Source organism: Adiantum capillus-veneris, chromosome 12, assembly GCF_014529385.1.
Source record: "Adiantum capillus-veneris isolate H3 chromosome 12, ASM1452938v2, whole genome shotgun sequence".
NCBI lineage: Eukaryota > Viridiplantae > Streptophyta > Polypodiopsida > Polypodiales > Pteridaceae > Adiantum > Adiantum capillus-veneris.
Window position 1 is genome coordinate 118,392,941 of NC_140942.1, and position 12,789 is coordinate 118,405,729.

A 12,789-nucleotide genomic window follows, 5' to 3' on the forward strand; every position below is an offset into this window, starting at 1 on the left:
ACCAATTAAACAGAGAGAAAGAGGAAGAGGAGGAGAATGTAAATATTAATCTCTCTCTGTCTCTCTCTTCTCTTTTCAATAGCTATAAAGCACTCATAGATTTGTTGGATAAGGTCTAGAAAATCCTACATAACATATGAGAAACTATCAAGCTTGATATTAAAAAAATATTTGTAGTCTAATGGATCTATAATTTTTTTTTAGAATCCATAGAGAGATGTTATGAATCGTTTTTTTGAAATGCAAAAGAATGTATATATGTAAAAAAATAAAATTTATATGATTTTTCACCTTTGTAATTGTAAGAATAAAAGACATGCGTTTTCTAGCCGTGGCAAAGTGCGCGGGTCACATACTAGGCCTAGTAGGCCTACTAAACGTTCTTGACGAGAAACCTCCCAGAGCCCACTGCAAGGTTAGAAGGAGAGGATCAATGGTGGGCGCCAAGAGAAGTGAAGATGGCAAGCTCGCAACGGGATTCATCTCCCGCTTGGCAAAGGAGCTTGTCAACAACAGCGACAGCGGCTTCTCCGTCGCAAGCAACACACATGCTTTGAAGGAGGCCTTGGGGAAATCTGTAGACTCTCTTCCTCCCGGAAAGCTTCGTGCCACTCTCCAACGCATTCTTGAACAGGAAAGCCAACTGGAAGCATTTATTTCTGCTCTGCAGATTGCAATTAGAGCTCTCTCTGTAAAACTTGAGCTCCATGATGATGTCCTCCTTACCTCTACTGCATCAGAGCATCTATTCGAAACACTACTACATTGCATTGATGTTAAGGCAGCCTTCTCCTTCACAGATGCTTCTGGGAACCATGTGTTTAGCCATGATGAAATTCAGCTTCTTCTTGCTCGTGATCCAGCTCCACACATTCTCTGGGCCTTGGCAGCGGTGAAGTTTACTTATACTGATGGTGGAAGCTGTGCTTCCGCATCTGAATTACTTCACTGCCTCAAGCCTTGGATTATTGATCGGAATGCTTCTGTTGCCATGGTCACAATGGCTCCCCTCATCCCCCTCATATTTGAATCTTTGCAACAGGTCAGCAAGGATGTTAGCAAGTTGAAGACTTTGCGAAGTGTTATGAAAGAGGTTTTGAGCTTCACCGTCGCCATCAACTACAAAGAGCATTTCACAAAAGGGTTTGCTAAAAATCATTCAAAAGAGACCCTTTCTTTTTCAGCTCTACTTGATGGGTGTCAGGCAGTTTTCAAAGCCTTCCAGTTTCAAGGCACTGACACACAAACAGAGACTCACTCCATAGCAACGAAGCTCAGCCGCATGTTCCCCCTTGCTTCTGAGCTCGCCGCAAGTGCCTTGAAGCCTCCAGAAGTTCGAATTGCTCTTCTCGCAGATATTGTGAAATCAGAGTTTTTACTGCTTTATATCGTTGTAGAGGTGTTGTATTGCAGACAGAAGTTAAAAGGTGGAGACAAGATGGTGAATAGTGACATAGGGCTTCTTAAGGAGCCGGTGGGGAGAATTGCAGTTAATGGCTTAGCTGCTGGTCAATCTGGTAATGTTTCTTTCTTGTTTCTTCTGGCAAGATTTAGTGCTTTTGTTGATTTACAATTGATGTGCCAAGATATAATTTCTCTTAATGTTTTTTCTTACATGCGGTTTTTTTTTGGGGGTGCAATGGCTAGTTTGTTTCATAAGAAGTTTACAGAAAAAAATGGCATTTCTTCACCATGCATGCATATGCCCACTATTATTAGTTAATCATTCGAAGATTCGATAGATGCTCATTGTTTGTAAGTGGAAACTCATTCAAGCTTATGCCTTTGGCGATGAGAATTTTTCAGTGGACGCCTTGATTTTTATCAAGTAGCAGTTTCATCTTTTAGGACTTCAAGTTAAAGTAGCTTATGATCGCAAAGACTTTGAGAGTAGTCAACCACTTTTCAAATAGTTTTTGTAGCCTTTGTAATATTGCATGTGGCAAATAATGTAAGGGGGTTACTAAGTGTCTGATTTATAAAGCTTGCATTGAAAATAACAAGCAAAATATTTCGATAGGCTAAACAAAGGCTGTCATGTAAGCAAGTTTTTTGCACAAATTTCAACTTTAAGCATCTAAAAAGGGGCAGTTTTAGGAAACTCTAAGCCATCATTTGCTATCGAACTAGTTTCTAGTTCAAGAAGGCTCAACTAAAATGCAAAGACACAAGGAGGCAAAGAGAGAAAATTTTTAGATAATCACTTACATTTTGAGCCTCACAACTTATCAAAATTTGTATTTTCACATTAGTTTGAAGCTCCTGGAATTGAGATAACTTGCATGCATTATATGGACAATTTTTAAAAATTTAGTTATGTGGTTCCCATCTTTGAGGGTCGACAACTATGGGTTTATGGATGGGGATCCGTGTGCTGATTCTCTTTCCATCTTATTGATAATTGTACTCTCGCATTAAGTTTTTTAATGTTGAAAATGTGTGATATGATTTTCTTAAAGAGGAAAAGTTGACAAACCTTAAAAGTCACTATATTGTCGCGTGCTTGTTGATTCTACATAGGTTTGCACAACTATAGACTCATAAGCAAAGCTTACTTTTGCCTTCAGATTCGATACTGGACATTCTACAGTCAGACATGTCTATTTTAAATAGTCTGCTGGTAAGAGACCTTTTACCTCAGTAAAGTCGTCTGAACCGAAAAACTGATCTTTCAACTATGTTTTGACCAGGACGATGACGAAAAGTCACTTGTGGGTGTTTCAGTCTATAAAGCCATTCTCTTATACAGTCATGGATTTTTGGAGAACAATGTCGAAACTTTGACTGGAGGCAAAAAGGGTCTAGAGGGTTTTGTGAAAAGAATTGGTGTGGCAAGGAAATATGCTTCCAAACAGAGGTGAAAGGTTCAGCAAGAGTGTTTAAACATTTCAACTCTCCTCTTTCATTTTCTATCCCTTTTTGGCTTGCACTGGGTGCATTCCATTGTTTTCTTGCTGTGTGTCATACATTTGAAGCAGCATTTAATTAACTTGGTTCTTGCTCATGGGCATTGTGGTTGTAAGGATCTGGTAGCTGCTTCTTCAAGACTCTACATTGTATGTGCTCTGTTGCTCTTTTCAATGCCTCCTAAAAAGATACGCTTAAAATGTTTGTGTATGATTGTGCTTTCTATTCTCGTTAGATCGATGCTTCTTTAGTCTGAGTTCTCCTTTTCATAATTATCGAAATCAGATTAACTTTCTTTTTGACATTTTGCTTATGTCTTTCACTCTTTTTGGTGTGCAACTCTACTCTTTATTGTGTGATTTAGTACTGCAGAGTATATGTTTAAGCATATATGTTTTGAACAACTACGTGTATAATTTCTTTATTAGCATGTTTATATTTTCAAGTTCTGCCTGGTTTTCATAGGTAAAGCCACATAAGTTTTGTCGTGCGTTGTTTGAACCACCAAGATCTGGTCTTACTTTTCCTCGCATGTGATGGAGGAGTATCATATCCAAAAAACATTAATATGTTTTCTTTTGTTTTATAGGACGAAGTATGATATTATGAAAGATGTAGCTTGCTACGTAGCTGTTCCTCCCAAGGTTGTGGACTACTTACAATCCTGTAAACTAAAGAGGAGCTTATCGCAGAAGGAAATTCGGAATAATCGAGCTTTAATTGGTGAGTATTCTGTTGTCAACAAAAGATGTCTATTTATAAGATTAGTAGTCAGATATTCGGAAAAAGAAAGTTGCAAGGTAGGTTTGATTGACATGTATATTTTATGTTTGCTTATGTCAAGTGACACATCCAACCTTATCTGTTTGTGGACAAGCTACAACATGACCAGGGTTCGGTTCGGTCAAGTCAAGTCAAGTCTAGAATAGGAAGCGATCTGACACTTTTGTGAGTCTGTTCGCAGACCGTGCATGTCCAGACACTTAGATTAGATGCATATCCTCCGGTTGCACACAGCATGATCATTAGCATTCCCATCAGAATTCATCATAATCCATTAGGAAAATTTTCCAGTGCATTAAACCTATTTTCCCTATTTTTGACATTTTTCACTTATTTATTACGTGACTTTTGTTGGGAACTAGGTAAGGCAATTTTGCTAAGATAATATATAAGAAAACCAGAGTTAGCACTTTCACAGTCAACTTCTCAGCAGGACCCCAAGACTCTCTAGTGTTTTTGCATCACTGCAGATGACCTAGCATTTTTGGACAAGAACCCAGATCAGCTAGCGTTTTTGCATCTGCAACAACCTGGCGACAACAGAAGACAGATCAGCCCTAGCGTTAGCAGTTTGCACCAGCAGATCAGGAGCGTTTTTGCAGATCAAGACAAATTAGCCCTAGCGTTTTTGCATCAGCCTGGACCTCAACGTTTTTGCATTTCGGTCGCGACAAGGCACCAAGAAGCATCAGCGTTTTTAGTTTCTAGCATTTAGAACCCGCAGAACAAGTCCCGAACCTCGTAGATCTCACCTTCTCGCAATAGTTCCTCGCCGCACGGTGGGATCCATCGAAGTTTGCAGTTTCAACCTGGAAAACACAGATTTTAGCATCTGCGTTTTCAGCGCGTCGTCGTTGCATCGTCGTCATCGACATAGTCAAAATTCAGCAGATAAAGATTTGCAGATTTCAGCCCTTAGCATTTTCAGATTTCAGCCTGTCTCGTCGTTGTCCTCATCGTCGGCAAGTCCAAGCACTGTAGAGATTTGTGCAATCAATAGTAGATCGCTCTCGCCATAGAGAGTGGGGCCTTCGGAGCAGGGTTTTGACAACATTCTGGTGTCGTATTCTTCTCTCTCTATCTCTCAGTCTCAGCACCTTCATTCATAGTGTTATCCACTTTGTTTGTGTCCATTGCACTCTCTCACTAAAAGAACGGAAGGCTCTCCCTTCCGTAAGTAAAAGGAACCCTTGAGCACAGTTCGGAGCACTCATCTTGAGCAAAGTTCAACATTCACTTCCACTGCACCTTACATTGGTATCAGAGCTTTGACAGTGTTCTGTATCACTCAAGGAAAGAATCACAAGAACCACATAATTTTTTTTGCTTGTTGCGGTCGCACGTAACCCAAGTTCTCTTGGGCGTGTCGATTCCTAATCGTGTTTTAAAGAATGACAGGAAATCCAAGAAAGAAGGTCTTGTCCAGCCTCCCCTTGTGCCTCTTTTCACTCATTAGAGCGGACCGTGCACTTAGCGGCCGGCCAATCGACGTGAGGTGGGAAAAAGCAACCTTGGTGTGAGTGCAAGGCCGCCAAGGGGTGCGCCCGCGGAAAAGAGAAGAACTCGGGTGAAGAGAAGATCCTTCTCTAACACAGATTGCAAGCGAAAGAAGAACCTCAAGAACTCAAGAACCTCAAGAACCCAAAAACCTGAAGACCCCCAAGAACCCAAGTTCCTCGTGAACTTAAGAACCCAAGACCACAAGAACCCACAAGAACCCAAGACTTCAGTGGATGGTCATCCATCGAAGCGGAATGGACACTTCGCTTGGAAATGATGAGCATGAGAGAGGCGAAGAAGAATTTTCCCCACGAAGAGGTTTTTGCGACCCTCTCCCTTCCCCATCTACGCAAAGGATTGCACTACCTCCTATGGAGGCTTTCGACATGATGATGATGGACAGGAAGTTAGAACGCGAAGTAAGAAGAGTAGAAAGAATGGCAGAATTTGATCGTGAATGCGCGGAAAGAAAAGCAGAAATGGATTGCGTGAACAAAGCAAGAAAAGCCATGCACGACCGACACATGAAAGAGATGTTGCGACTCTTTTCTCAAGTGCAGGCACAGATGCAAGAGATTTAGGAAAATGGGACTCTCTCAGTCTCTTCTTCTTCCAAGCATGACACACATGATTTGGATGATGATGAGCATGATGAATTACCTGATAATGACAAGCATGATGATTTGGATGACAATGATTTGCATGATGATTTGCATGATGATCAAGATGTGATTTCTCACAAGCATGATGATTTGCACGATAAAGATGATGTGATTGTTCAGAAGGATGATGTGTTAGTTGATACTTTTTCTAGCGAAGCTAACCTCGTTGCAGATTCGATCATTCACGAAGAATCAATCTCGACTTTCGAGTCGAGGTTCACATCACCCCCCCACGCAGATTTGATCAAACACGACGAACCGATCTTGGCTCTCGAGCCTAGGTTCAAAGAACCCCCACAGGAAGTATTATGTGTGTTCGAGTGATTTCTCAGCACGCATTGTCACGTGACACATCCAACCCTATGTGTCCGTGGACAAGCTACTTCATAACAAGGGTTCCGTCGGTCCAGTCAGTCTAGATTAGAAGTGTTCTGACACTTTTGTGAGTCTGTTCGTGGACGGTGCATGCCCAGGCACTTAGTATAGATGCATATCCTTTGGTTGCACACAACATGATCATAAGCATTCCCATTAGAAATCCATCAGAATCCTTCAGGGGAATTTTTCAATGTATTTGACCTATTTTCCCTATTTTTGACATTCTTCACTTATTATTTTAAGTGACTTTTGTTGGGAACTGAGTAGGGCAAATTGGGTAAGATAATATATAAGCAAACCAAGGCTAATACTATTTGGTAGAAGAGTAGGAGAACACAGGCCACCGGCAGCAGGTTCCCCCTCTCTCTCAGCAAGACCAACCCTTCGCGATTTCCTCCAAGCAAGCATCCTCTAGCGTTTCCATCAACAAGTCCTCATCGCCAAGTTCCCAGTCCTAGCATTTTTCAACAAGGTGTCATCGCCATCAACTCCCTTTTGCTAGCGTTTCCAACAGCAGAACTTCATCGCCAAAGGACTACAGTACCTGCGTTTTTCAGCCATAGCTTCATTGCCATACAATATCAGCCCTTGCGTTTCCAAAATCCCCCAAATCGCCCCCTTTGCCTAGTGTTTTCAGCATCGCCTAGCATCAGCAAATTTCAGCAGTTTGACAGCCTAAAACCAACGAATTTCAGCCATCAGACATCAGTCCACATCAACGTTTTTAATTTTAGCAATTTTCAGCCATTGGCATTTTTGGGACAGTAGCAGACTTGCATCAGATTTCAGCCAGTAGGCGATTTTGGACAGCAGGACAATAGCATCAGTTTTCAGCTCTTAGATCGATCTCGTCATCCCCGTCGTCGTCATCGATCTAGCCTAGACTTGCATCAGTCATATGCATCCACCTTGTACCGGTTTGTGCAATCAATAGTAGACCACTCTCGCCAACGAGAGTGGGGCCTTCGGAGGAGGGTTTTACAACGTCTTTGGTGTCGTATTTCTCTTCTCTCTCTATCTCTCAGTCTCATACACTCTCATGCACCGTGTCCATTCAGTTTGTTAATGATCATTGCACTCTCTCATTAAGAACGGAAGGCTCTCCCTTCCCTAAGAACAAAAGGAACCTTGAGCACATTATGGAGCACTCATCTTGAGAAAGAACAACATTCATTCCGCTGCACCTTACATTGGTATCAGAGCTTTGGCAGTGTTTTGTATCACTCAAGCAAAGAACCACAAGAATCACAAGAATTTTTTTGCTTGTTGCGGTCGCACGAACCCAAGTTCACTTGGGCATGACGATTCCTAATCGTGTTTTTGAAGAGTGACAGGAATCCCAGGAAAGAAGGGCTTGTCCAGCCTCCCCTTGTGCCTCTTTTCACTCATTGAGAGCGGATCATGCACTTGGTGGGAAAAAGCAACTTTGGTGTGAGCGCAAGGCCGCCAATGGGTGCGCCCGCAGAAAAGAGCAAAACTCGGGTGAAGAGAAGATCCTTCTCAAACACAGATTGCAAGCAAAAGAAGACCCTCCAGAACCTCAAGGACCACAAGACCCTCAAGAGCCCAAGACCCGCAAGAACCCAAGTTCCTTGTGAACTTAAGAACCAAAGATCATCATCACCCGAAGTGGAATGGATACTTCGCATACAGGTGATGAGCATGAGAGAGGCGACGGAAGAATTTTTCCCACCAGGAGGTTTTTCCGACTCTCCCCCTTCTCCATCTACGCACGAGTTGTACCAAATCCTATGGAGGCAATGGTCACGTCGATGTTGGACATGATGGCACGACAAGAAGCGACTCGCAGGACAGGGAACGCGAGCGCGATGAACGCAAAGAAAGAAAAATAGAAAGAAAAGCGGCTATGGAGCGTGAGCGTGAGCAAATGCGCTTGGAAGCCGAAGCAAGACGAGCGGCCTTCGAGGCCGATCAGGAGGTTCAAACGGACCTCCGCACTCAAGAATTGGTTCGACAAGTTCTTGCCTTGAAGTCCGAACGAGCCAAAGAAGTTGGTAGTTCCTCAAGTGGCGCAAGCCGGGATGCGGACTCCAACAACCCAGTCACAGAGAAGTTGACTTTCGGTAAGTATGATGGTAAGATGGATGCTACGGTTATTCATTCTTGGTTGCATCAATTTAATGCTTTTTTGCGACAACTAAGAAGACAGGGAATAGCAAGGTTTTGACGGCAGCTATGTACCTTGCCAGTGATGCCATCAATTGGTACCACGCATGGCAAGAGGCACAGTTAGCCGCGCACCTAGAGGAAGCCGACGAATTCACGCCCCTTTCCTTTAGTTTAGCTGATTTTCAAGACAAGCTCAAGGTGCGGTTTATGCCACCTCAGTACCTAGCACGATTGAAGGACGATTGACGCGCTCTCAAGCAAAATGGTATGCCGGTTATGTCTTTTTCTATTCTTGTTTTGCAGCTCGACACTCAATTACGCAAATCGGATGCAAAGCGCAAGGAGGCATTCCTTTATGGATCGGACGAGTATATCAAGTATGATGTGGAGGTACTTGATTCAATCGATCTCAACAAGGCGGTAGCGATTGTTCTTGTCCAAGAGATGAAGCACAACAAGGGGAAGCCTAAGGAAAACAAGACTTCTCAAGGAACCCCTCAGAAGTCACAAAACACACAGAATGGTAAGAACGGTAAGAATGGTAAGAATGGTCTCTTCTAGCCCATCTTCCTCTAATTCTTCGGAAAAGAACTCTAACAATGAATTTAAGGGTAAAGCTAAAGCACCTGCAAAACCTAAGCTAACCCCAAATGAAAAAGGTGCACAAGGAATTATAGGAGGATACATCACGGCTTAAGAACAAGTGATTTATGCTAAGGAAGGTAGATGTTATCAATGTCACGTCAAGGGTCACATTAAGAAGGCTTGTTTTAAGACAGCTCCACCTAAGGCACCCACAACAACCACAAGCACTCTAATGAACCAAGCTGAATCTTCTCATGTCTCTGAATCACACATTGATGAGTCTCTCATGAAGTGTTATGGTCATGTAAAGGGTCAACGTTTTATCATATTGTTTGATCCAGGCAGTATGCATGATGTGATTAGTGCCTCTCTTGTTGAGAGAGCCCGCCTAGAGATTAGTCAGAAATCTCATCTCGAGGTTTCTGTCTTCGCTCCTGGTATGGACTCTCTCGTCACGAAAGAGTGCCTTGATGTGATGCTTATCGTTCAACAAGCTGCTTTCCATAGGAAATTTCTTGTGTCTCCTCTCTCAGGATGTGATATGCTTTTGGGCATAAGATGGTTTCGTGAGCATAACCCTCTCATTGATTAGGAGGCTAACACTCACATTAAATGTCAAAACTGACTTCCTCCTCATCATTCGCGTTGAGGAGGGCTTGTATTCTTTACCTCTCATCTCTCATGTTCAGGTAAAGCGTGAATTACGACGAGGAGCACAAGCGGCATTCATGTATGTTGCTCTAGTTTCCTAGAGCATTCATGCTCCAGCTAAGTATTCAGATTTGTTTACCAAGTTTAAGCATCTCTTTTTGCAGGATGATCTTCTACCTTGTCTCCCACCCGAGCGACCGGAGGACCATCGCATCGAGCTTATGGAGGGGGCATATCTTGCCAGTAAGGATCTCTACCGTTTGAACAAGACACATGACAAAGAGTTAGAGCGACAACTCACGGAGTTGGTGGCTAGAGGATTTATACGTCCTAGTGTAAGTCCTTTTGCTGCTCCTATTTTGTTTGTTCGCAAGAAGGATGGTTCCTCTTGTTTGTGTGTTGATTACAGGGCATTGAACAAGATGGCCGTCAAGAACAAGTTTCCGATGCCTCGCATTGAGTATATTCTTAATAGGCTCAATGGGGCAAAGGTTTTCAGCAAAGTCGAATTCAAGAGTGGATACCATCAGGTACGGTTTTATCATATTGTTTGATCCAGGCAGTATGCATGGATGTGATTAGTGCCTCTCTTGTTGAGAGAGCCCGCCTAGAGATTAGTCAGAAATCTCATCTCGAGGTTTCTGTCTTCGCTCCTGGTATGGACTCTCTCGTCACGAAAGAGTGCCTTGATGTGATGCTTATCGTTCAACAAGCTGCTTTCCATAGGAAATTTCTTGTGTCTCCTCTCTCAGGATGTGATATGCTTTTGGGCATAAGATGGTTTCGTGAGCATAACCCTCTCATTGATTAGGAGGCTAACACTCACATTAAATGTCAAAACTGACTTCCTCCTCATCATTCGCGTTGAGGAGGGCTTGTATTCTTTACCTCTCATCTCTCATGTTCAGGTAAAGCGTGAATTACGACGAGGAGCACAAGCGGCATTCATGTATGTTGCTCTAGTTTCCTAGAGCATTCATGCTCCAGCTAAGTATTCAGATTTGTTTACCAAGTTTAAGCATCTCTTTTTGCAGGATGATCTTCTACCTTGTCTCCCACCCGAGCGACCGGAGGACCATCGCATCGAGCTTATGGAGGGGGCATATCTTGCCAGTAAGGATCTCTACCGTTTGAACAAGACACATGACAAAGAGTTAGAGCGACAACTCACGGAGTTGGTGGCTAGAGGATTTATACGTCCTAGTGTAAGTCCTTTTGCTGCTCCTATTTTGTTTGTTCGCAAGAAGGATGGTTCCTCTTGTTTGTGTGTTGATTACAGGGCATTGAACAAGATGGCCGTCAAGAACAAGTTTCCGATGCCTCGCATTGAGTATATTCTTAATAGGCTCAATGGGGCAAAGGTTTTCAGCAAAGTCGAATTCAAGAGTGGATACCATCAGGTACGGGTATTCAAAGGCGACATCTTCAAAACCGCTTTTCGCACCGAGCGAGGGCAATGGGAGTATATTGTTATGCCTTTTGGATTGACAGGTGCCGTAGGTACATTTAATCGTCTCATAGTAGGTCGTTTTGGCGACATGGTTGGCGTATGTCTGCTTATCTTTTTGGATGATATTCTCATTTTTTTTGCATCGTGGGAACAACATGAAAAAGGTGTCGATAGGGTACTAACCCGTTTTGATGAGTGTCAGTTGTACATTGCAACTAAGAAGTCCTGAATTTTTTCTTACTGAAGTCATTTATCTAGGTTATATCATTTCTGCAGACGACGTCAAGCTAGATCCCGCGAAGGTGCAACAGGTTCGTAATTGGGATTTGCCTAAAACTGCATATGATGTGCGTTCTTTTCTTGGTTTATATCAAGCATATAGTTCGCACATAGAGAATTTTGCACGCATTGCTGCACCTATGACTGATGTTTTGAAAGGGGTAAAGACTCGCCGTCAGTGCATAGATTTGCCCGAAGCAGCCATTGAGGCTTTCGTAGCTCTCAAGGTTGCGGTGACAGAAGCACCGTGTCTTATCCTTGCCTCTTGGGATGATCCCTTTGAGGTATGGACGGATGCGAGCAATGTCATGAAGCATGGTCGTCCTGTAGCTTTCCTTAGCCGCTTAATAGTGATAAAGAATTATTCAGTTTATGATAAAGAACTTTTGTCTGTCATTCACTCTCTTAAGAATTGAAAGCATTTTCTTTTCCGCTCAATAGTACGGAAAAGCATTATTCAGTTTATGATAAAGAACTTTTGTCTGTCATTCACTCTCTGAAGCATTGGAAGCATTTTCTTTATGGTAGAGAGTTTACAGTTCGCACAGATCATCAAGCTCTCAAGTGGCTCCAGTCTATGCCTAGTCACTAGTGCACATTGGAGTGATCGCAAGACACGATGGTCACAATTTTTTGAGCAATTTGGAGGTTTGATTGAGTATGTGCCTGGAAAAGCTAACCCTGTTAAAGATGCGTTGAGTCGCAAAGGACAGATTTTGGCTCTTGTGTCAAGATCCACTTTTTCTATTCAGGTGTCTTTCGACAGCATGAAGAATCAGTATTTGGATTTCGAGTTTGGTATGCATTGGTTGCAGGCTCTTGCTTCCCAAGGGCCAAGCAACTATCTCATTCGTGATGGTTTGTTGTATTTTCGTCAACGTTTATGTGTGTTGCCCTCTCTCAGGCCAACAATATTGCGTGATGCACATGATTCTCTCATGTGTGGGAATAGGGGAATGAACAACACTTTGGAAAAAATAGAAAGATTCTTTTATTGGCCTAAAATGCGAAAGCATGTGTTTCGTTATGTCACACAGTGCACTATATGTCAAAAGGTAAAAGCTCCTCGTGGTAAGCAGCAAGGCCTCTTGCTTCCGTTGCCTATTCTCGCTGGACCTTTTCAAGATATTTCCATGGATTTTGTGTCTAACCTACCACCAAGTTTGCATTCAAGGAACACTTAATGTTTGACAATTGTTGATCGTTTCAGCAAGTTTTACATGTTGAATCCTTGTAAAGCCATAGTTACTGCACAAGATATAGCACGGTTGTTCATTAAGCATTGGTACCCCCTCTGTGGTTTGCCAAAATCAATTGTTTCAGATGGGGATTTTAAGTTCACGTCCAATTTTTGGCGCGCACTCTATGAAAATTTTGGCACTAAGTTGAATTTTTCATTGGCTTTTCATCCATAGTCAGATGGTCAAATAGAGATTTACAATCATTTGGCTTTTGATGTTTTAA

The 12,789-nt window shown here is 42.6% G+C and overlaps 1 protein-coding gene across 2 annotated transcripts in view; it reads left to right on the top strand.

Annotated features, from left to right (window-relative positions):
• The first annotated feature begins 348 nt into the window (after nucleotides 1-348).
• Nucleotides 349-12,789, top strand: part of LOC147446403 (uncharacterized) — a 42,050-nt gene continuing 29,609 nt past the window's right edge. For both annotated transcript variants that reach the window (XM_086525639.1, XM_086525640.1), the window contains exons 1-4: nucleotides 349-1,517; nucleotides 2,568-2,620; nucleotides 2,691-2,857; nucleotides 3,497-3,630. In XM_086525639.1, the coding sequence (XP_086381765.1) occupies nucleotides 434-1,517; nucleotides 2,568-2,620; nucleotides 2,691-2,857; nucleotides 3,497-3,630 (1,438 nt within the window). In that variant the 5' untranslated portion in view covers nucleotides 349-433. The remainder of the gene's footprint in view (nucleotides 1,518-2,567; nucleotides 2,621-2,690; nucleotides 2,858-3,496; nucleotides 3,631-12,789) is intronic.